The sequence below is a fragment of the Stigmatopora argus genome, chromosome 8 (assembly GCF_051989625.1).
Source record: "Stigmatopora argus isolate UIUO_Sarg chromosome 8, RoL_Sarg_1.0, whole genome shotgun sequence".
Taxonomy (NCBI): domain Eukaryota; kingdom Metazoa; phylum Chordata; class Actinopteri; order Syngnathiformes; family Syngnathidae; genus Stigmatopora; species Stigmatopora argus.
Genome location: NC_135394.1, coordinates 11,576,527 through 11,601,411, shown reverse-complemented (window position 1 = coordinate 11,601,411; position 24,885 = coordinate 11,576,527). Strand labels below are relative to the sequence as shown.

The 24,885-nt window shown below is 40.4% G+C and overlaps 3 protein-coding genes and 1 non-coding gene across 6 annotated transcripts in view; all 4 read right to left on the bottom strand.

Moving 5' to 3' along the window:
- Nucleotides 1-10,067, bottom strand: part of unc13a (unc-13 homolog A (C. elegans)) — a 33,696-nt gene extending 23,629 nt beyond the window's left edge. The window contains exons 1-9 of the mRNA XM_077606847.1: nt 9,592-10,067; nt 6,131-6,160; nt 5,949-6,048; nt 4,295-4,412; nt 4,059-4,182; nt 3,873-3,943; nt 3,376-3,430; nt 3,034-3,063; nt 2,694-2,880 (exon numbers count right to left, since the gene is read on the bottom strand). Of these exons, the coding sequence (XP_077462973.1) occupies nt 2,694-2,880; nt 3,034-3,063; nt 3,376-3,430; nt 3,873-3,943; nt 4,059-4,182; nt 4,295-4,412; nt 5,949-6,048; nt 6,131-6,160; nt 9,592-9,613 (737 nt within the window). The 5' untranslated portion in view covers nt 9,614-10,067. The remainder of the gene's footprint in view (nt 1-2,693; nt 2,881-3,033; nt 3,064-3,375; nt 3,431-3,872; nt 3,944-4,058; nt 4,183-4,294; nt 4,413-5,948; nt 6,049-6,130; nt 6,161-9,591) is intronic.
- A 1,169-nt stretch (nt 10,068-11,236) lies between these two features.
- Nucleotides 11,237-16,075, bottom strand: hmg20b (high mobility group 20B). 3 transcript variants are annotated; one of them, XM_077606791.1, is made up of 9 exons: nt 15,317-16,075; nt 14,961-15,055; nt 13,960-14,160; nt 13,756-13,876; nt 13,613-13,671; nt 13,368-13,434; nt 13,049-13,264; nt 11,867-11,999; nt 11,237-11,695 (listed from the first exon to the last, which is right to left on the bottom strand). In XM_077606791.1, exons 2-9 carry the CDS (start codon nt 15,039-15,041, stop codon nt 11,683-11,685), a joined length of 891 nt encoding a protein of 296 aa, XP_077462917.1. In that variant the 5' UTR covers nt 15,042-15,055; nt 15,317-16,075; the 3' UTR covers nt 11,237-11,682. The 3 variants fall into 3 exon arrangements, with proteins under 3 accessions (XP_077462917.1, XP_077462919.1, XP_077462918.1); XM_077606793.1 differs by having other exon boundaries at nt 13,613-13,659; XM_077606792.1 differs by lacking the exon at nt 15,317-16,075 and having other exon boundaries at nt 14,961-15,201.
- A 152-nt stretch (nt 16,076-16,227) lies between these two features.
- LOC144078591 (elongation factor 2b-like) lies at nt 16,228-22,108 on the bottom strand. Its single transcript, XM_077606790.1, has 13 exons — nt 21,941-22,108; nt 20,477-20,691; nt 20,104-20,285; nt 19,740-19,948; nt 19,312-19,490; nt 18,947-19,040; nt 18,493-18,745; nt 18,205-18,400; nt 17,762-18,128; nt 17,169-17,522; nt 16,906-17,088; nt 16,699-16,831; nt 16,228-16,620 (listed from the first exon to the last, which is right to left on the bottom strand). The coding sequence occupies exons 1-13, from the start codon at nt 21,941-21,943 to the stop codon at nt 16,427-16,429; spliced, it is 2,562 nt and encodes an 853-aa protein (XP_077462916.1). The 5' UTR covers nt 21,944-22,108; the 3' UTR covers nt 16,228-16,426.
- Nucleotides 18,827-18,896, bottom strand: LOC144080833 (small nucleolar RNA SNORD37). Its single transcript, XR_013302678.1, has one exon. It is a non-coding gene; the product is annotated as a small nucleolar RNA SNORD37 (small nucleolar RNA).
- Nucleotides 22,109-24,885: the final 2,777 nt, after the last annotated feature.

The following is a 24,885-nucleotide window of genomic DNA, read 5'->3' as shown; positions in this document are numbered from 1 at the left end:
GACTTGTGATTTATCTATGGCCGTGTACACACTGTAGGCAAATCCGATTTCTAAACTAAATTTCATCATACTGCAGCACAAATGTCATTTGAAAGCGAGCAAAACTGATTGGCTGTATCTGTTCTTCATCTTTTGCCTTTTATTGTCTGTATGGGACCCTCCTCCTCAAAGTATCCATATGGCTAGCTAGTATTATGTTACAGTTTAGCTCAGCCTATGGCTAGACAACATCTTTGTTAAAAATAATCTTTTGGTGGTAAACCTTGTTAACATTAAGCTGACATGACTAGCAGTGCATCATAATTGAAACAAGCACTGTTTAAGCAACTATAGAATCAAATTGATAAAATTTTAAACATTGACCAATACTATTGGGAGCTTTACATTTGCCATTTTGTTAAAAAGAACAGGTTTCATTAGAGTATCTGAGTGGGTTCAGGAAGAAAATTGTCAAAAATGTCAAAATTGCTTTGAATTTTTCTATTGGTTTAGAGAAAAGATAATTGGTTATGAATCGAAAGCCCTAGTGGGATCTGGCACAATCCCAGACTTTTACACATAGCTACACATTGCTGCTTTAAGGTAGCACATCTATTGATTACTGGCATGTTGGTTCAATAGTACACCTTGTAGGAGCACTTAGAGGATGTGTGAGGTCTTTGCAGTTAGGAGTGTGGATGAACACACAAATGGGCCGGTGATGCCTTTTTTTAAGTTGCAAAATTTCTCACTTAAAACATAATAACTGAATTAAAAGTGTGGTGTTTTTTTGTACTTTTATGTGTAGTGATGCCATTCAAACACAATTGCATCCTTCCTACATACTCTGGTGGAGTGACAACTACACCTGATTTGATGAGCCTCACATACAGAGTGAGGCTGTAATAAGGTTCTAAACCCACACTGGAGGTCTTCCAGAGTATCTGAACTACCACTGGTTATTTTTTTTAAGTCTGGAAAGAAAAAAAATGCTGACAATAGCTCACAAATGAATTGGGAACGCTGCACATTTGGTACCAAATCATGACAAGATGATGAAGACGGACTTTTATATAACGTGATGGAAAAGGAAAATTACAGTGTGTTGCCTGCAATTTTTTTTCTTCTAAAATCGCCAACATTTGCAATACATCGACCATGCAGCAAATATGTGAAGCAGAACTAACAAACTCTGGACCAAATGTAATTTCACCGACTCACTAGAAAGCATTGTTTAATACAAGACTTTTTAACGGCCTTCCGTTCCATTTTTCCTCAAATGTTCGTTTGGAAGACAATTTTCTACTAAGGCCAATTTGACCGTTATGCACGGTTTAGCAAAATCTGCAGTTAAGAAACACTAACACTAAACATCATCACATTTTGGAGAAAAGGCAAGTGATTTGAGTGTAGAGTAGATGCAGGGCCTGTACTAAGTGATTTTTTTGTGCATATACATATATAGAGATAGGGAAAAAGCGCATGCATGCAAGCACAGTGAGCGAGGAGGACAGGACAAGTCCACCACTGACGTCACAGCGAGACTGAATCACAGGCTGGAGCAAGAGGAAGAGGAGGAGATCGGAGGAGGTACAGAGACCCACCTATCGGACAGCGAATGCCTACTGTCTAGAGAATATTGACGACTGGTGCGCCGGCTCGACCCTGAGCCTGAGTCGATATCGCTGCGCCCGTTGGTGGCCAAGTCTAAACTATCGTAGGGTCTGGTAAGAGGAGCAGGGAAGGGGAAGGGGTAGAGGTAGGAGAGGAGCATGAGTAGAGCTCAATTTTGCCAAAGAAACCACATCCGATTCAAACAAGGGTCACTCACTCGCTCACTCACTCACTCACTCATGTCACAACCACAGGTTCATATCCAAACTGTATACAAGAGCAGTGAGCTTCAGCGTGCTTGTATACACTGAAGCAGGCATATTATATTCACAGTAGGGATAGAATGTACAACAAATTAGAACAAAACAGGGCGTAAGTTGTCATCATGGCGATATGCTCGGAGACTTCAAAGCGACCTATTCATAGAGAAATACTCTGTTTTGTATACATTTTCCATGGGGCAATTTTCCCAGACAATATGAACTGGGAGTGGGAGAAGCAATAAACAAATTCAAATAAATCATGTAATGAAAATGATACATTTGATTTGTCAGTTGAGTTAATTGAGTATTTGAGAGTTTCTTACCCAAATTGTGAATATGTAGCATGAAACTCTTATTCAAACATATTAATGCATTATTCTGTATTAATATTAGGTGGTTAATTAATAGTTGGACCGTACAAAAGCTCTATTCCATTTTTTTGTGGTTTCACTGCGAGACAGCAGAAAAAGATAATGCTCTTCGTTTTCAATCAAATGATTATGACGTACATTGAAGGTTGTTTGGCCTTGCCAGTGCAGTCTGCATTGGATCGGATGCTATTCTAGAATAGACAATTATGCAAAGTCTTTATAGTTACTGGGGGAAACAACACAAGAAAATGCAAAGTAATTCATCTACGGAAGTTAATTTTCTAATATAATTGTTCCTTTAGTCCTTGTATTAGATCTAATTCAATTGTGTGGGCATTCCAAATGAGTATATTCTTTTTTTGTATTAACTGCTACCTTGATAGTCTCCATGGCAACCTGAACGTTTCACGTAAGATCCTTGATTCATTTTGAGCAAAACAGTGTGACGACAACAGTGATATGCTACCTCATGTCCTGTTTGTCATAATCCATGTCGTCGTTGTAAGGGTGTCTGTAGTGCTGTTCCCTGATGGGATATTGGTGCATGGAGGCGTTGGGTTGAGATGTAGTGTAAAAGGGGGGCGGGATGCTGTTACTGGTCTCGCTGCGGTAGTCACTGTCCCTGTCGTCCACTGCGCTGTCTGGATCGTCGTCTGTTTATGAACAAAATGTGTGTGATGAAGAGGATTGGACAAGAGCAAAAGTATAACGGGTTACCGGGAAAAAGTCGAACGGAGGTCTTTATTGGCATGACAGACAGGAAGAGTGAATGCAGATTTATGAGCAGTGTTGCTTTAAATACTTACTTTGCTGATCTCCCCACAGACTCCAATTACCTACAAGGAGATAAAATGATACAAAAACCACATTAGGATAGAAAAAATAAAGTACATTAGACTTTCTGGAGGTGTGGGAGCTTGAAGGTTCTAGATAGGCTTTCCCTTAATGCATGCATAGATTTAGTGTATGCAATGTAGAACACACAATTAACATCTAGCAGTTATACGATTCCCGTTCTTATAGTTATTAGCTTCATCAATACCAATACCACCAAAAATTGAAACCATTTTTCAGTTGCTAAATGAGACTGACATAAAAAGGAAACCAAAAAAGAATGCAGAAAGAGTGGTAGCTTGTTTCACACTCACAGCACTGAGTGGAAGGTGCTTGTAGAGGTCTTTCTTGCTCTTCTTGATAGGCATACTGAGGATGGAAAAAAATCATAATACAGTTAGTTGTCAGCAAATGTTAGCAAAGACTCATTATGGGTGTTCGTTTTGCATTGATTTATACTGTTCGTCAAAGCATTATATGATTTTAGCCAATCAAATACCAGTCTTTGCTCTTTCTTGTGAATCATTATTATATAGATCTGTATGCAAATCTATTGGTTTGTATGTACATATGTATAAATGAGGTCACAAAATTGTCATAACTGTGTCTTATTTAAAATGTTAGATTACTAAACATTATTTTCTCAATTATCAGAGGTCAAAGAAATTTGCAATTGGCATACTAAAATCATCTTTCACATTAAGAACATTTATACAAGGTAATGTCTTTCCTTCTGTGTCACCAAATAGTGCAAATTCAAACATAAGTGCAGGTCTAATAAATGGACACAAGGACACAAAAAAGCTCTTACATCTTGCTCTCTCATGGCATTCAGTTGCTCAAGCTTCTTGGCCCAGTATCTTGCCTCTTCTTCTGGAATGTCTGCAGGGTATGTAAACGTTTTGATGAGACACTTGATTTGACCTTAGCAATACCTGAATATTCAAATAATTTGTAATGCAGAGTCAATGGGTAAAGTGTCAACAAAAAGCCAAACCTAGTGGCAGTTCGAAGCGCGTGTCCAGCAGCAACCTGTGAAAGGTTGGATCTTTGGTGCCGCAGATTTCAGTTTCAGCCATGATAACATTGGAGTCCAGTGTTAACCACTGACCCGGCCCATCCTGGAAATTTAAGAGAAGCATTGCATAATTGCCACTTGGACAACAAGTTAACCAGATGATGTATTAATCTAGTATGAAAAAATAATACTAGATGAGTAAATGTACGGCATACCTCATTGGATTGCCGGATGCTACTTAGTGGGATCCACAAAGTGCCCACCATGGTGTCCCAGATGAGGCCCTTATTCCATACCTCCACTGTCAGACCAAGGTCCAGGCGGTTTATCTCACTATGGTTTAGGGACAGGAGAAAGGAGAAGGTTTAAAATGAATAATATAAACAGATCACAAAGATACTTTAAATCTGGGAGTTTAATATGTACCCATTGGGATTGAAGTGTTTTAATTCTGGAAAATACTCATACACACACACACACACACACACACACACACACACACACACACACACACACACACACACACACACACACACACTATATGTACAGAATACAGTTTATAAACAGACATCGCTGATTACAATCACAATTTAAACTAGTTGTCAGCATCCAAACTTGAGAGTTCTTTCCTGATCGTTGTTAGCAATGTTGATGATGAGTCACAACGGAAGAAATCACAAAAGGAACAGCCGCCCAGTGAGAGGAAACGCCTCACACCCACTTGTCTCATCCTTTCAGTCATTACTCAAAGCACAGAGAGCACTGAGGAGGAGTTGAACACAAAGAAATGAAGAGAGTTGCAGGGAGACTGGTGTCTGAAAAGTAGTGCTGTGGAACTTCTTGCTATAAACTAAAAATATATATATATATATATTGTAGGTTTTTACGTTTTAACACCAAGGTTTTTTTTGGCAGCCATTCCAATTAGCTTTTAAAGGGGACTCACTTATCTAATTGGCTGCCATTGACAGAGCTGGACGTTTTTTCTTGACTGGAAGAGCCAGGAGCGATAACTTGCCAACATGGATTACACGTCTAGCATCATCTTTGGCACTGAACGAGTCAGTCTTCCCAGTTTAAATGAATTGGACATCTAGGGTTGACAATGGTACAGAATGAGTTTAATATTATGACTATAAGCTTAAGAGTTTTATTGTGGGGCATTAGTTGTATTATGGCAAATAATGTCCCAAAATGAGGTGTCCATGGATGACACCATTATTATTATTTTTAATTAATTAATTCAGTCATTTCATTTTACTAAATTACCCAGCCAACTATGGGCAGTGGGCAGGGGACATCCTGAATTGGTTCCCAGAAGATTTAGAGTGTGCAACCACTTGCCCTATACAGGTAAAAACACTTGACTGCTTGAGAGCACTTCGTTATTAATTGTGATTGTATTCCGAAAAAATGATGAGTTTAATGAAGAAAAAAGGGGGGGGGGGGGTATATACATGACACATAAGTTATAAATACCCCTGCGCAGACTGCCTGCTGAGTCCCTCAAGGTGACAATTGTGTGAACGTAATCTATAGCACCCACATATAATCTTGACAACAGTTGTCTATAGCTACCATCTGGTGTAAAATCTGTCTATATTTTAGACTCATTCCTATCACCAAAAATAAAATCAAAGACACCACTGGAGCTGGACAGCTAAAATATAAACACTGCGTATTCCCTATATGAAACCAGTACAAACAATATATTTGCTTCATGCCTCCCCCCCCAAAAATGTGGATGATTGCTCCAAGCTATGAAAATGTGTGTTATTATGTGGCAGGTGGGAAGATGAGAAGAAAAAGAAGAGAGGATGAACTGGAATAGCGATAAAGCTGTTCAAAAGAAAGTGCAGCGTGACTCACAACATAAAATCCTGCTCCCAGCATGGCTGACTGCCACGCACTGCAATGGTGGTGCTCTTGACATTCTGCACCTTCAGGGTCACATAAGTGTTGAACTTTTCTGGAGGACACATAAAAATAATACAGATCTATATCCCAAATATTGCGAAAAGAGAAGCATGCCGGTAAGCAAAGAAACTTACCTTGGGGTCCATCAAGCTTGGCTTTTTTCACTGCAAAGAGAGGAGATTAAAAGATGAATGAGCATATTTAAAAGAACAACAACAAATAATGCTTTCTCACCTATGAAGATTGAAATATAGTGCGAGTATAATCTAAAAAAATGTCAAAGTCATCTTTGGCCCAGTTTTTAGTTTACTTTGGAGGGCAATTTTACTGTGCAGACTGATGTTTTTTTAAACTGGGAGTAATGTAGCATTTAAACTGGAATTTTAGGGTTGCAAGTACAAAATTTATTTCAATAGACTCATAAAAATAAATATTTACATGACCATTCATTTTCACTAAACTATACAATTTGTGCACAAAAGTGGATTGGAAAAAAACAAACAAACTTCATATCACTTAAAAATGGCAATAATCTGGAATTTGAATTGAATTGCACTGAACTGAATTGACCTGAATGCTATTATTGCCATTAAACAAGTATAATGAGATTTAAAGCTTGGTTTATTTTAGTGAGAAACATTAAATCTGTGCACATTTTACTTGCATGGGCGACACAAAAATCCTTTTTACATTTTTAAAAGCTATTATAAACATTATTATATACAAAACACTGTATTGTACAACACATTATTATCTGATAAAGAAGTAGGAAATTAGGAGTTTTGACATGTATAATGCGTACATTTTGGCTCTGAAATGAGACTCTGCTATAAGTATAAACTATAATTTGGATTTAGTCTTCAGTGTCTAATGTTAATGAGCATTGGGACTAAGTACTGTTCTGCTGCTTTACAAAGCAAAGATAAGTACATTTTACTTGTTCAAATGAAGTAAGGCACAGTGGTACATCTTTATTACAGTGTGTCACATTGAAGGGAGGTCTACACCGGTGAACACCTCCGCATGCAACGATTGCTGCAAAAAGAATGAGAAGCTGCACGATTGTTCAAATAATGGAGGACACGACTGGCTCATCCTACACACGCACAAAAAAAAAATAGCAGTAGGCTGATGTTTCAAAATCCTAGTGACGTCAAGATACTATTCAATTTTTCTAACAGCGGGCCCGTAATAACATTCTCCCAGCATATATAAGACATTTTCTGACATTTTATCTCTGCTTTTTGCCTCACTTCACATACTTGACGCTGTGTTAAGATTCAAGACAATGTTTTGTATCTGGTGTACAGAGAAATATGCTCAAAAATAAATGATCAAACTGCCCTAATCAATCACGTACCATTGCATTAAGAGGAGGGTCGGATTTGAGCCACTGGCAACAAGCCTCGGCATATCAAAACGAAGAAACTCATTGTGATTCATTCTCCCGGGCAGTGACAACAAAGCAGCATCATAATCAGTGCGGACAGACAAACTGGCTTCTTAAAATAGTAGTGTCACCCCAGAAGGCCCGTAACATAAAAATGCCTATCAGTTATCCCACTGATGAATAAGTCAGGAAGTGCGGCAAAGCTAGTGCATAAAAAGATAGTAGTGACTTAAAAAACAAAGCCTTTTCAAGAAATGCCAAGTGCCAACACACTGTGTCACAACTAATTACAAGACATGACATTTTGGATGAATTCCTGTTAAATTCTCTCGAGAACAAGCTCATTTGCCACCCAGGGCGCTCATACACCATAGGGGGGATGCAAAGATATTTCCCTGGAAGCTCCTTGCTTATGTCCCTTCCGTTACAACAGCTAGTTAATAGATGCACTTTGGGTTGCACCCTTGCCAAATACTCCTCCTCAAATGCTGCTCCTTCCCGCCCCCGGCAGTCAGAATTTCCTTTACCCTCCTCCTCCTCCACTTCAGCCTCTCCGACAAGCTCCTGCTGCCATGTGGCGAGAGCGCACGTGTGCACCCGTCCTCTGCCTTTCTCTCATGCTCCATTAATCTCTGTGTGTGAGCTGGCACAGCGAGCTGCATCCCCAACTCTAAAAATAACCACTTTAGCGTGACAGGGTTGGGGGGTGCCGGAAAGACTGATGGGGATAGCTGGGGGATTTGGGGTAGTGCATTCATAGCTTGGAAGACTAATGCAGTAGGAAAGCAGAAAATGGATGAGCCTTAAATATTTTCCACAGAAAAGGGTGATTCCGTTGAGAGATCACATTTTATCTACAAGAGGAAATCTGGGGATGTTAATGAATTCATATTTATGGTAGCCATAGAAATGGCATTTCCGGAGACGGTCCACTTAAGATGTTGCATCCTGAGGTGAAAAATAGATGCTTCAATGTATATGTACAGTCGTAATTTTTCCACTTTGTAGCTATTAACAGCTTGTCTCACCTAGACTTGTGATTAGTGCAGATAAAAACACTTCAGCGAAAGTGTCTGCTAAACAAACAACAGATTGAAATGGGATTGAATAAGAGAAATTTAAGCCTTTCCTGCATATTCAAAATTCAGTGTATAGGGGACAAATCCAAGATGAAATTAATTCAAATACTGACAAAACACAAACTACCTAAACTGTAAACTACCTTTACAAAAAAAAGTGAATTTGAACTGCTTCCATGATTACAAAAACTTAATTCGGTACCATAAAGGTTGTAATCTGTCATTAGTGTTTTCAAAAATAAGTAAAACTAAAAAATTCTGCTCGTAATACGTTTTAAAATGTTGCATACATAATACATTTTACTTACAAAGATTTCTCATTATACTTAGATAATTTTAAAAACATGCACACATTTTAAACCAATACTGAATTATAAAATTCTAAATTAGGTGTTGACAATCATGAAATTCAATTGGATGTAATTTGTTAGATATATACACATTTACATGCATACATAGATATTTTATTTTATATATTCTAATGAGGAAATTATTTTTTCAGATTTTTTTCCCCACTTCTCATCTAATAAATCGGGAGTATTGATAGCGGTAGCTAATAGCGAGCCATCTGGATCCACGCCCTGTCTTCCCCATCCGTATCTGTTAGTGTATTTGTTTCCTGGGTGGCTGAAAAGAATCATTCAATGTGTTTTTCTGCCATACTTGACTAGAAAAGATGAATCGCTTCTGCTTTCGTAGATTTTCTCTTGCTTCCTCTTAATTCCAAATACATGTCAAGTTCATTGAAACTACTATCAAGTCCACACTAACTGACCCTGTAACATTTGACATCAAATAATTGCAATATTTAATCTAAAATGTGGTACAGTGCATGAACTGACAAGTACTTTTCACTATTAACGACAGTTTCCTTTCTGAATTGGACACCCACCTTAAAGGTTGAAACACACAGAATGTTAAAGCATAGGACTTAAGTGGCTGAATTAAATAGTGAATGTCTTTCATCTGGTTTTAGTGGGGTTGACACCTAGTCCATAAATCAATGTATATAGCGCTGCCATTAGCTGTTTAATTTCAGCGACATTCATCTTCTTGTTGGAATTGACTGTTTCAATACACATGACATATTCACACATGAGAACAATAGCAAAAAAAGATGTCTTACCTCCAACACACAGCAAGGACATCTCTCGATGGGTCTTTTTGGATTATTGCCTCCTCACTTCTGTCCCCGTGGCCGTCAAACGCCGCCCTCGAAGCGGCAGGGAAGCTGTGACACGTCCACCTAGCAGTAACGGCAGCACCCCCACCACCACCATCACAACCAGCACCACTACACGACGGCTGTCACGGTGAGAATTTCTTCACTTGGCTTGATGATGAGTGTCGAGGTCCTTCCAGGCGATGTTTGTGAAAGAGCGTTAAAATTGCCTTCTCTTTTTCCTATCTCAGCTCTCAGCCATCTTTGCTGGGATTTCAGCACCAGCCTTGAGAGGACAGCTCATTTCCCTCTACGCGGTGACGTCGAACAGCGTGGAGGGGGAAGGCAGATCAGATTCTTTGCCCCGCCCCTAATACATTTTTTTACTAGTAAATTAGCGGTGTGAGAACTACGAAATGTGAATCTGCACTAAACTACAATTTGCTGTGGTTCAATTCATTTACAAGCCCACGGCGCTGAACTTCTCTAAGTATAGAATACCAAATCAGGCCAACAGTGCCTCCTCCTGGAAGCCGTGATCGATTACAATTGGGTCAAAAATAAGTGACCACCCAAAACACAATTCTCTTTCGTGATTGTATATCTGGTCAATTTGACAAGAACTACCTGATGGTGTAGAGGTTCACTCGCCTTACTCCGGTGCGAGCAGCTGGCCAGTGGTAGCTGTATGATTTGTGAGTGCGAATGGTCATTTGTATCTGTGTGCCCTACGACTGACTAGCGACCAGTCTATGGTGTAGTCAGCCTTTCGCCCAATGTTAGATGGGATAGGCTCCAGCAACCCCCACAACCCTTACAAGGACACGTGGTATGGCAAATGAATGAATGAATAAAAAAGAGCTAATTATACAGAGGAGATTAAGATCAAATTTGGCTGCCTAGGTGGAGTTCAGCTCTTTCTGAGTGCTACTTTAGTTCATTGTGTTTGTGACTGTATTTTATTGATGGTCTTTAGCCTAAATTTGGGACAAAATTAAGAAGATGGATTTAGTACTACAGTACACTACAATGAGAAACACCTTCAGGACAAACCGTGTGCGGTCGTTTGGTCGCCGGTCTTTTGGCCGCCCGGACCCAAACAAAGGGCGACCAAAAGACCAGCGACAAAACAAGGTAAAACACATGGTCTACGCATCAATAAAAGCCAACAATGGCCCTGAGCAGTTTCACTGAGGGGACGTGTGAGTGTATAAGAGTTTGTATGTATGAGTTGTCCCCTTAGGAAGGGACGTCAGTCAGGGTCTTAACAAGTTCTCCAACAAAACACAATAAAAGTCCGGGAAATTTGGAGCTTTTCTTTAGCCTAATAATTAATAGGGCATTAAGTATGACTAAATAATAATTCGCAGTTTGTATTTAGGGAATTTGAGCAACGATTTAAATGGCAATTATCAATAACCTTCCAGGCAACCAAACGATCGAGTACCAGGACAAACCATGTATAGGATTAAACAGCGACCTCGGCAAGTAATGCGGGAAATTTAGTGGGACCTTGTTGGAAATGCACCCACCGGAACACATCAACTGTATAAATATATACGTAATGAAGTCTTTACTGAGTGAGCGATAAGCAAAACGACAAGAAGACTCGTTGCTTATGATATATTGAAAATAGTTTCAGCAAGGTTTCACACAGCATTTTGGAAACAATACACACACAATTCTTAAGAAATAATAGCAAAATGGTACAACAACATTTAAAAGCACCTTAAAAGCATAATCCTTATCTCTCTCTTTTTAATTATCCTAAATAACACTTCGTACACACATGATCCCAGCCACCTGTGCCATATGGCATTACTTGTAAACTTTTCATTAAAATAGGTAAAATTGTATGCATTACGAAATAGTTTTTGCATACCTATCACAAATGTGAGCAGGAGAGAAGCGTTGCACTTTGAAAGACATGTTCCTGGCACTGCCTGTTCCATTCCCCACGACGGACCACTGGCTCAAGTGGCGCCGTTTGCACCTGACAATGTCTTGCCTGGTGCAGGAATGACTTGGGAGGTTGGGAGTGGTTGTGCGGCTTTCCTACAACTTCTCACTTGAAAATATAAACATACGTTTTTGGAGCAGACGTGTATGTGACATTCAACGAAGTAGAGAATGCAATGGTAGTGTCTGACTTCAGTGTGGCCCTGTCATAAATTCCACTAAAGCTCCTGTTTTTCGTCTGTGTGTGCATGCGTGGCGGCGAGAGATGGGCAATGTCTACCTTTCTAGGTGAGAGAGGACATCACAAAGCTGCGTGAGCAAAGCTCTGTGCTTGTGAGGGTTCCCTTCGAGTGCACCGTTGAGCCGACTGAGATATGAATCCAGGTTTCCGAGGGACGCTGTCTCTCCTGTGCCTGTTTTAAGATTCAGAGAAGGGAATCTTATGTGAATCCAGGCGGAAAGAATCTCAATTAATAAAGTAAAAAGAGAATTTCATTTCTCTCATATGTAATGAGTGAATTGTAAATAAGTCATTTCCATGTCGGCAATAATATTGTCAGACATTTTCATGTGCTACTATGTAGCTGCTCAAATGCGAGTACAGTCGTACCTCTACTTACGAAATTAATTGGTTCCAGAACTTTCTTCGTAACATCAACATTTCGTAAGTAGAGGTGTACTTTATATGTAAATTATGTAATTCATTCCACTTTGATTGTCCGCTTATGCATCCGCAACAATAATTTAAAAAAAAAATAACAGATAAGGAAATGCATTTACTTTTTGGGGGATTTCATAACTATCTTTTTTTGTATCTCGAGTCACTCATTTGCATATAAAAAAAATTGTAACCTGAAAACTTCGTACCTCGAGGCATTCGTAAGTAGAGGTACGACTGTATTTAAGATTGTCCTGCTTTCACATGTAGATACAGAAACTATAAAGTGTGTGTGCCTATTTTCTTTGCTACTTTTTACCTGTTTTGAGTGTGTATTAGCATTTATGATGTGACTGACATTACTTTTGTCACACAATATCTGTGCTCGCAAGTTGCGGCATAGTTGTTATTAAACCATTTTATATATTATACATATCAGTCTTTGACAAGAAGGCAATTTAGACTTGTTTTTGTGTTTCTCTTTTTGAAGAAGAAAAAAAAATCTAACAAAAACAGCAAGCCTGAAAGCAAAAGCGTATGCCCTCTTATGCTGCCTAATGATGAATTTATACACCTCAATCATGGAGCGTCATTCATTTTGCAACCCTGAAATAATTGTCTTCAAAGAGCCCTGTATACCTACAAACAAATGCTGAAATACTGATCTTGTCTTTTTCATCGTTTGATCACAAATCCAATTCGTTCCAAAGCGAAGAATAAAATACTAATCAAATTCAGTGTTCAAATATGGGTGTTTGCCACCGAAGTACAGCGTGAGATGAACAGGAGTCTTCAGTTACTAACCTGGTAGGGGCACAGCAGACAGGCTGTTGACTAGTGTGTGCTTAATGGCCAGCAAATGCTGGTGAAGAACCTGCGTGCGCTTCTCGTCCTGGCTCAGCTCGGCCTCCAGGCGTTCTTTGGCGTTGTACATGTCTTTGATATGCCTTTGCAGCACTGCGTTCTGCTCTTCGAACTCCACGTTGGCCTTGCGAAGTCGACGTAACTCCGCCTCTCGAGCTGCAGTCCAGTGGTAAGAACAAAAAAGGAAAGGAAAAAGCCAGGCAATGGAAAGTCAATTGAGGAGGAATGTGAGGCACTACAAAAAATTTCATAATATTACCTTTGTTTTGATCAAGGAACTCCTCTGTGAAGATAGGGATGTCAAACCTGCTTGGGAGTTCAGAAGTCTTAAAGTGGAGGGGATGGGGGGTTTCCAGAAAGAGATTAGATTAATCACATGCCTATTTTAGGGGATTTCAAGAATTCTCAGTATAAAACCATCAGTATGCTCCGGGGTAGTTTGACTATACTGGACATAGAATAATGAATGTGACTCAAGGGCTGCGCGAAGAAAGTGCCACGCACCTTTGGTATTCCTGAACTGGCGCTGATAATAACAGACGGATTGTCCTCTGAAAGAAAATCTGCATGAGTATAAGAACACTTTGCACTACAAATACAGTGCTTAGTAAAGCGTACGTGAGGTGGGACAACAACATCAAAGCCACCTTTTTTAATCCTCTTGTCTTGCAGCTTTGTACTAGTGATCTGATACGCTTCTGTCTGATGATATTCTTTCAGCTCTTGGGCATACTGCATCTTTTCCCGCTCCGCCTCGTCCAGGAAACGCTGAAAATACACACTCAAGGTGATTTACAAACAAAAGAAGACAAGGCCAAGCTCTGCATTTTTGGGGGGGGATTTGGATTAACTTGTTTATCATTTGGTGCTAATCGCGTCCATTCTGCTCCGAGCCGCTTTGTGATTTCCGGGAATGGCAGGTCCGGATATCGGGCCCGCATCATTTCTCGTCGCTCATTCAAGAAGCGGACATAGCCAGTAACGGGCGCCTTGGGTCCATTGGGTAGTACTTTCTTCCTTTTCTTCCCCTTGGGCCATCCTCGTTTCTTGGGCTAAGCAACACAAGGATTAATAACAGTTGTCACGCCACTATGGGAAGATGGTCTAAATAATACAACATATCCAAAGTCCATATTTCATGCTACATACTACTACTGAATACTTTTTCATCGTACAATTTGGACTCATTGTTAAAATATCCTTTTCAATATGCAATACCATGGATAACTGCCAACATATTTTGGATGAGCTTCCTAAATGATGGATATTGAGGGTTTAACTAATTGTTTATGTGATTGCCAATCGAACTAAATCAAGTTTCTTCAAATTACCTCAAAATTGATAGGTAGCTAGATACATAGTCCTTACAACTAAATTTAATCTCACATTTGTTGTTTTAACAGAATAGACAACCAAGTCTCAATATTGACATTGTTGCTGTGACAAATTCCACACAAGATGGATGGAATATCCATCCATTTATTTATTTAACCTGGACTGATGTAAATTATTGATTCCATGAGAGACTCCTATAGGGATTCACAATCTCCCCTTTCGTTTCTTTATTTCGTCAATGGGAATTATTAGTTTAAAATTCGTGTATGTAAGGAAATTGTCACCTTAATTCTCCCTCGATCGAACAGACCGAACCGATTTACCTACTTATTTACGAAACTCCATCGGAAACTAGGTAATCTTGGTTTATATCAATGTTTTATGATGGCCGTTGTTGGAGCCTAGAATAATTCATTTGAAAGACTTTTTTTCCAAATGGATCAAAGTGAAAGCGGAATCAAAACAATCAGAAAATGAATGTTGCAGGTTTCGTTGTATTTTAACACAAAGCACCCACCTCCTCTTGAGGCTGTTCTGTGGACTGTGAGGCTCTAGGCTGCTGCGGAGCATCATTCTGCTCGTTTTTGACACCACCCATGATTTCCGTCGCTCCTGTTGGTGTGCAAACGAAGCAAATTATACAAGGGTTAGGCCGGTTTGCAGGGAAAAGCAGAAGAAACGTGAACCAAAAGAAAACGACGAGCCAACGTCCCACGCATGGATGTCGCTTCTACTTGCTAACCCGTTCGCTAGCATCCAGTAGGGCTAATTGTTAGACAATAATAAAAGGTTGGGAAAAAACAACAATATATGGGGCCGGGGGAGCAACTACAAACATACATTATTGATTTGCATTACATTAAAATAACTTACATGAAATCCACCGTTGTCTTAAATCTTTATCAATTTATTTTTTATTCCGTTTGCATAATTATTACACCTCGCTGGGGGAAAAAAACTCCTTAGTAAAACAGGAAGAGCAGACGAGATGGCACCGGATTGGACAATAACGGTCCTTCGTGATTGGTCTACCATTTCCATTCTGATTGGCCAGAACGGACACTCTTCATTGGTTAGTTTGTTTACCAGTAGTACTTAAGTGAAAAGCGTACGTAACAATTTCGCAAAAATAGCATTCATTAGTGTGTTACGACACAGCAATTCCTTGAGACTGATTATAATCCTATAAAATTGAGATTTCCATGTTTGAAACTTAAATGCAATGAGGCCCACTTCTGCCTCATTTGTTATTTTGAGATAGACTACAATTTAATGATTGTGATACAAAAATTCAGCCCTTGGGTGGTTTAAATGGAGCATTTATGTTACCATACATTGTTAAAGCAGGCTAGAGAGTTAAAAAAAATTATGGTGACCTTGAGGATGAGCACAACAGAAAATGATTGAAATTGCATCATTTTCAAAATAGCATCTCTATAAGCTGCGGCATTTTGAATCCAGGACCCAGAGCCAATGTCTGATAGTACTTTTCTAAAATGGGGGTTTGGGTCTTAGATTTAGACAATTATGCATCTAGAAAGCACTGACAACATGCAGCAGAAAGGTCACTTACATCATGGTTAACACACCAGTTATTTTTCATTTCCCTTGGTAAGCCGTCTGTTCCAGTCACTTGTGCTGTAAGAATCGTAGTTAGCGGATAAAACAATTATCTGGTTCACCCCACCTTTCCCCAAGAATATGCATAAAAAAACCATCCAAAAAGGTGATTCTGCATAGTTTGCATATATGCTGTGTATTGACAGAAATTTGAAGACAAGTGATTTGAGAGTTGAAAAAGAAACCCAACTGATAAGTTTTATTTAATTTCATTTGTTTACAATTTTTCTTTAGTTTCTCATTTATATGGTCAATCCTTTTGGCAAACCTTCGTGCTCACTGTGTTCTGTACAGTCCGGTCCCACAGTTTAGATTATATGAGTGGGGAGGAATGAGGCAATAAGCAAATAATGGTCCAAGCTTTTATAATTTGTCCAGGTAGTTCTCCAATGCTGGGACTCCTTCTTTGAGACCCTTGCGTTTGCGGGTATCGGTGACCACAATGCCAGGCTTGGTTGCGGGTTCCAATGGGTTTCCAGGGAGGATCTGCCAATGGTCAAAGACACACTGGGGGAAGGCCTGGCCACCGGTGTTGGAACGAAGGTCAGCTGTGAAACCTGCAATCAAAGCCATGTTTGCATGAATAAGGAGCGCAGTGTTAAACCAGCATTAGCGAACTTTGTGTCAACATTTACCGAAGGACTCCATGACGGGCAGGTAGGCCTTGATGACACGCATGGGTGTACCGTGGACACTGGACTCCTCAAACACATGACCACGCCTCTTGGTCAGCACACCATAAATCCCACCCATCGCAGCCTCAGGGCACTACACAGGGGCAGACGGTTATTCCAAAATACAAAACAGACTGATCATGTTCAAGGCAGGCTGCCTTTACATACCTGGATTTCCACCAAGTAGACTGGCTCCATGAGTCTGGGCTCAGCTGTGAGCTCACAGGCATACAGAACTCTTCGAGTGGTGGGCATAATCTGGCCACCACCACGATGGATGGCATCTGTGTGCAGGGTGACGTCGTGGATATCAAAGCGAACAGCACGCATGTTCTCTTCGCAGAGGACTCCCTAAAGGCAATCAAGACGGCTGGTTTGCACCATTTACACAAGTTTTGGCGGACTCCAATTTAATAAGCAAAAACTCATACCTCTTTGACAGCCCACTGGAAGCCAGCTACAACGCTGTCCTTGATCTCATTGAGGTACTGCACACCCTTGGTCACATCCACGAGCAGGTTGGGACCAGTTCCGTCAGGTCCAAAGCACCAGATCTTCTTGGAATCTGTGGCTTCCCAATCATACTTGTCTGCCAGGTAGCGAGCACGGGCTTTCATCTCCTGTCGGGCAGTGACTTCGCCCTTTTCAATGTCCTCGGGCAAGCCGTCTTCGAGGGGGCGGGCCATCATGAACAGACGGTTGTGCTTGTTGGGGGACTTGGACAAACACATGACTGAAGATCCAGCGCTGACTGTCTCTCTGTAGGAGACTACAGGCTCAGATTTCTAGAAAGAAAGACACTTGGTTAGATATGAACACTGTATATCTCTGAGGACTTGCGCTTTAGTAGTGCCTCAACTTTAACAGTCCGAACAAACTCTCTTGGAGCATGTAGCAGCCATAAAAGTATAGCTTTAGGATTAGTTGATAAAACATTTATCTCAGTTTGAACATTAAATATGCATCATAGTGTATGGCGATTGTTGCTTTATTGCCAATTCTATTTTGCAGACACCCATGTTACCTTGAGTGGGATACAAGCATGGTCCTCCTCAAGATCCTTAAGGCAGATCTCAAGATGCAGCTCTCCAGCTCCAGCAACAATGTGCTCTCCAGACTCCTCAATGATGCACTGCACCATGGGATCAGACTTTGACAGACGCTTTAAACCCTCCACCAGCTTGGGCAGATCGGCCGGGTTTTTAGCTTCCACGGCCACTCTGACCACAGGACTGACGCTAAACTTCATCACTTTCATGTTGTGTGCTTGGTCGAAGGTGGTGATGGTTCCAGTCTTGACCAAGTACTGATCTACACCAACCAGACCCACAATGTTGCCACAGGGCACATCTTCAATGGGCTCAGTATAGCGACCCATCATGAGAATGGTCCTGTGAGGGAATACAATGAATTAATCTTTGAACAACAAGATGTTACGATAATGTCAATGGTGGTGTCAAAACTGACCTCTGGATAGGTTTCAAGTAAAGGTCTTCCTTCTTTCCAGGTGTATAATTGGGTCCCATGATGCGTACTTTTAGACCCGTAGAAACAGTTCCAGAGAAGACACGACCAAAAGCGTAGAAGCGTCCCTTGTCACTGGTGGGTACCATCTTGGAAATGTACATCATTAGAGGACCTTTAGAGTCACAGGTCTTGATACCTGAATGGAGAGATCAAAATTGGACAATGAGTGTAAGGAGGGAATAACATTCATAGTTGTTAAATTAGAAATAGTTGAATTTTGCTTCATACCCACGGCGGCTTCATCATCGTCAGGTCCTTCGTAGAGCAGTTCACATCGATACTTCTGAGCGGTGACAGGGGAGGGCAAGTGGATGGTGATCATCTGAAGGAGGGCTTCACCAGCTGGCAGCCAGCGACGCATCACAGCCTTCAGCAGGGGCTTGCCTTCTTTGTCCTTGTCTTCAGTATCCAACTTGATCTCCAGCTTCTCAATAAGCTTGGCAGTTTCTTCCTTCCTAAAGTTCATGATGGCATCAAACACCTAGGAAAGAATTTTGGACGCCCGTTACATCAAAAGACTGCAATCATAAAAATCTCGAGCAAAGAGAACATTCCGTCTCCTGCTCAGACACAATATCGACATCACAAATATAAATCAGGTCAAAGTGAAGAATGTTTAAGTCATCACCTGCAGGTATTAGCACCAACATACAGTTTGACATTGTTGCACAACAATATTTACCTTGTAGATGGGATCAAGGATAAGATGGACAAAGCTGCGGGGGATCTTTGGGCCTCCAGTCTTGAGAAACTTGCCAGTTGCTGGGTCAAAGAACCTACAATAAAAAAATTAATTGGTAAGATTACCTCAAATCAGCCTGTTATTTGGTGGTTTGGACTAAATTTCAAGATTTATGCTAAAGGTAGGGCTAACAAGCATATGATGCACCAAAGAGTTTTCTTGCCAAATATTTTGTACGCCAGGTTAATATGCCATGCAGTTAATTGCTTAAGCATTTAGCATTCTGGAAATGACTTCAACTCTCCATAGAGCTCAGGGACTACCTATATGACAAACACTCTCAGGCAATTAGGTTAATTATTTACCTGTCACCCCACAGTTTCTTCATCATATCTTCAACCTTCTTACTGTGCTCAGCAGCAGTCATCTTGGTATTGCCTTTGGCAGCAAACTTGGCTGCATACATCTCAGCAAACTGCTTGAGAGTGAAAGCCCATCCGTGGAGGCCAGAGCCAAAGCCAACAGTACCAATGACTGGATCAATCTGGAAATAAAGAATGATCCAAAATGTTAGAAACATTTCACACCTATCTTTCTCAAGTTTGAAATTCTGACATCATAACTGTTTGACTCTCCAATTTGAATGAATAAAACTGATGGGGTCTGACAGCCAGATGCGTTAAACTAGTTTCTTTCCTAGCCTAACCATTAAATCTTTGATGCAGCAAGTGGTCGGAAGAGAAACATAAGTTCTTCTGCCCATACACACGGGAGGAAAAAGATCCCTACACACCTGGATACTGCCCATGGGCCCATCTTCTTCACCATAAGTGGAAATGATGACGTTGACGTTCTCAATGATGCACTGAAAAGTTTTGTACAGCCCCTCGGCATCGAGCTGCAGCTCCAACAGGGCACGGTCCATCTTGTTCATCATCAGGACAGGCTTGATGCGCTCACAGATAGCCTGACGAAGCACCGTTTCGGTTTGGACGCACACGCCTGGTACGAAGAAATGGTTGTGTCCTTTAAAGACTGTTCAAAACTCCAACATGCATGTAATCAGCAACAGGAATGTAGTTTCATAATTACTAGAATGATTTAAGGTGCAGTTGTTTCCACCTTAGAAGAATAAAACAGGCACGCTATATTCCTACCAGAAACACAGTCAACGACCACCAGGGCTCCGTCGGTGACACGAAGAGCTGCAGTCACTTCAGAGGAGAAGTCGACGTGTCCGGGAGAGTCGATCAGGTTGATCAAGAAGCCAGTGCCATCCTTGGACTGCTTGATGAAGGCCATGTCATTCTCGGACAGCTCGTAGAACATGGAGATGGCGCTATAAAAATGGAAACATGCACATTTAACATACACAAAAAAACACTGACACTCATTTGAGCACACAAAAAAAGAAGTCAAATGGGCATCACTAAGACTGTTGTTACTACACGCACAATAATCACATTTTCCACGGTCATTGTTTACATTGTTTGTGGTTGACTAAAAAAAGAACCCAAAATTAACGCTTACGTTGACTTGATGGTAATGCAACGTTCCTGTTCATCCTTTCGCGTGTCGGTGAATCGGGTCTCCCCGGCACGGGCTGAAGCGATGATGCCAGCCTTCGACACGAGAGAGTCTGTCAAGGTGGACTTTCCGTGATCGACGTGCGCAATCACGGACATGTTTCGGATGTTGGCCTTCTTGTCCATGATGGCACGGATCTGGTCGATTGTAAAGTTTACCTGCGATGACAAGAACAGGTTAGGGTGTTAATTCGTGTATCTAAATGACAAATTGAGTAGATCAGTAAATATATTTATGCAGGCTCTAAGCTTTTCTCAGCCCCGTGAACCATTTTAAACATCTGATCCGTTGGTTCTTTTTGTCCTTCAGCTATGAATTAAAAATGAGTATGTCATAGCCCTGCTAGTTTAAAGGGGTTAAACATCTATCATTATGGCCAATAAAGGTTCCAGTTAATGCTTGCTGGCGCAAAATCCCCCATGCCACGGCTGCACATTATCTCAGCCTCGCACAAACACAATTGCATTACATCGGCGTTTACTCTTTACTTTGTGGTCTATACACCATTCTGACAAAGGACGCTATAGGATCTAGATTCAAAATTAACAAAAAAAACCTACTGGGAGCCCTTAAAAAGGATCAGACCATTTACCAGTGTAGGTGGCATTCTCCATTTTTAAACACTGTTGGGTAAGCGAAGCACCTAATCGGCAGGAGAGGGAAAAATGCTCTGACGCATCATTTTCTATTCAGGGCGTTGTGTAAATCCGCCATTACGTGTCCTGAAATGTGAATACTCTCGCGATTGTGCTACGATCTCAGATGTTTTGGTTTTCCAAGTAAAATCAGGGGACATGGTGCAAAACGTCTGACGGTCAAAATCAGTCGTTGGTGAATAGGCCACGTGTGCAGGAATTGACGCAATGCTACGCGTTGGCGTTAGCATTAGCACGACGGTTAAAAAGACGTAGCCGAATCGTGGATGACAATAGGCCGGCACATTCTCGCACCCTAACAGCTACCATTGCGTCAGTCGTGTATTACCCAAAGGCCATCGGAGTGTGGTTCATCGTACCTTAGCGTGTCTTATTACTAACAGCTGTTTTTGGCTCGCCTCTAACGGCGCAAAATGCATTCACATACATTTCCAAATGAGCCGGCACCTATAGCAAAACGTCGCACGGAATACAGGCCCAACCAAGAATGCAACACAACGAGGAAAAGCAAAGTATTAAACATGTACAATATAAATAACGACACAATCGGGAGGAGATTTCTCGGGACGACGTGGCAATGAAAAAAATGGAATTTTGGCAAGATGGTTGCCATTTTGCACCGGTGAACGACCGACGCCCAGTCTCAATATCGCGCACAAATAATCAACAATCCTGACTGCAATATTAAACATAACAACGCTTTGACATCAGATGTATTCCGCCATAGTGAACTTAAACAGAACTATCTTACCATTTTGACGGATGGTTTTGGATTCACTCGGTGGAGGAAATGCTGACGGTATATTACACTGCCCACCACACGAGGGCCGAGGCAGGGAAGAGGAAGTCGACGTCCGACCAACTGAATATATATTACGAACGTTGCCTTGCTTACGTCACCACGTTCTCGCGCAGACGCACTGACGCCCTTCTCATGTCGAGTTTGGTGATGTATCATTTTGTCCACTAGATAGAGCTCCAGCTGCAAATGTAACCAGTCCAAAGAAGGCCTAGGTCGTCATCATCTTTTGTTCCTGATAAGTTATTATATTATTTGCCGAGTGTTATCTTTAGTGTAGAGAAAGAATTATGCACAGTGTTCAGATTCAAAATAGAAATAGTCAATAGAAATAATAAATATAAATAGAAAAAGTCAAATACTATATGTTTATTATTACTCTAAGAAAGAGTAGTAATGCCATCCATTACTTTATTGCTCCATGCAGAAAGTAATTAAACGTATGTAATTAGACTTTACTTAATTTTTATTATCTAATACAGTTGCATGGGATGCATACGATCGAGATGGCGAACAGCTCGTTATATAATTATGTAATATATATTAAACATGCAGGTACATACGTTGTGGTCACACTGTGCCATATTGATGAAGTGAAACTTGGTGACGGCTGTCTAGGGTGGGGCCAAAAGTGGAGCCCACAGGGAAGCCTGACATGACCCTTTTGGGGTCTTTACAGGCATTTGTGGAAGGAAATACATTTCGGAGCCTCCACTACTTCTTATTCTTGCCATCACCACATTTGCGATAAGAAATATCAATAAATAGTGCTGTTCCTGAACCCAATCTCTCCTTTAAACTATCCAATTTCTATACAGTCATTATACATTGTCAATAGCACTGTGTGTTAGTTTTTTCCTTGTGTATTATACAAAAGGTCATCAGTAGTATGATTTCCCCTCTCCCTTTATGCCCAAGGGCTGCACTTTCAATTTCATTGTAGTATTTGTATAATGACATTAAAAACTATTTTACGTTTAATTCTGTCCTCACCCCTCTCACCACAAACATTAATTTGAAAAAAAAGGATGCACAATGGTTTCCACAAAACACAGTACAATTGGTGTTAATATGTGCTACCTCCACGGGAATTGTGAAGGACAGCTGCAGGGTAAAGATGTAGAAGAAATGGACATACACCTACTCAGGGACTGGGAGAAAAGCTAGAACTGAAGTGTATTCATTCCGCAGAATTGTCAGCTTGAATGTTCAATGACTCAAGGCCTCAAGAGGAAGCTGTTGAACAAAGGAAACATCCCTAATGATACAAAAGGAGCTTACTATGCCATGTTAATAAATAGTGTGGTTGGAAAAATATCAATACTAGCATGTGTAGAATTCTTTTCTTTTTTTGTTTCAGCAAGTTATTCAATTTCTACGCTGAATCTGTCCCGATACAACATTCATTCATTCATTCATTTTCAACACCCCGTATCCTTGTAAGGTCGCCAGACACTGATAGAGCATACATACAAACAGACACAATAACCCACACTGAATGGATATTGTTGTGGTGTATGAATTTAAAATACAATCTGATGCTTTATTGTCAGAGCTCTTCATTATCTGAAGACAGTAAGAGGAAAAATCAACAGTCAATAGTCAATTCTAAGCAAAACTATTTTCCCTGACTTCATCAACAAGTGTAGTCTAAAAAAAACAACATTTAAAGTTCTCTTAGAAATATTTCCTATGAATGATAATTTCATGTATTTGGATGAAAAAGCATATATGACGATAATAAACTTTAAATAATGTTCAAACTTGTAAATTCATTATTATTTTCGGGTCACCCCAACTCTTTTAAATATGAGTAGGTGCTGAGAGATTTGGAGGAAAAAAAACACAAAGCTGTTACGCTATTTGCGACACCACATGAGATTGATCCCCCCCACCGACACCAGCAGCTTATTATAGAGATTTAAGTAGTGTGGGGGAATGGTTTTAAAAAATGGCTCTCGTGCTGTTTTGACATGTGGGAATGAAAGGCTTATAGAGGTGGCTAAGAGCCCAAGAGTTACTAATAATGACCCATTTTGGGATGTCAGTTGACTGAGTACTTGGTAAATCATACCAAAATAAACCTGTCGTGTTTTTTAATTAGCAAAATGTGCTTCATATGTTACTATCTGAAAATGATCACAGATACCAAACCATTTAATAAAAAAAAATCTTTTGATAATGGGTCATGTGATGAAATATTAACAAATATATTTCAAATCTCAACATTTGGCAGCCTACTTTGAGTCAAAACTTGATATTATTATCAATACACTTTAATCAAAACAGGGAGACATCATTAACATACACTGGCTACAACTTGCAAGGAAAATCACTCCCAACTCGCCCTCGTCCAGGATGATTCTAAAGAAACGGCATCTTCCTCTGTCAATTTAGTCGGCGCATAATCAAAACATTTGAGGTAATCTGATTCAAACAATTGCATAAGCTAACCGAATAACACCATTAAGGTCAAAAAACAACTGCCCCATCAATCTCATATTAGATCGGAACCAAAAACACCTGGGTGATAATTTGCACAAGTAAGCATACAAGGTGACCCGAGCGGATCGGAAACCAAAACAACTGCGTAAGAATTTGCACGAATAAGCATAATAATTTCTTCATAAGGTAAACAGAGCGACCGTATTTTTTAAACAATAATGCAAGTATTTTCGGAAGTTGATTTGATTATCGCCATCTGCCGGAATCCAAGTCAAAGCAATTTAAGAGTCCCTTGTAGATCTTTATTGCCAACTCAGATCAACAGTCTCGGCCTGGAACATGGTGTCCTGTTCGGTCAACAGTCCTGAAAACAATTTCACTGGCCTCGAAAACAGCTGTGGGGGGGAAGTGTCCTCACAAATTAAATTATAACTTCATTACCTATTAAATGC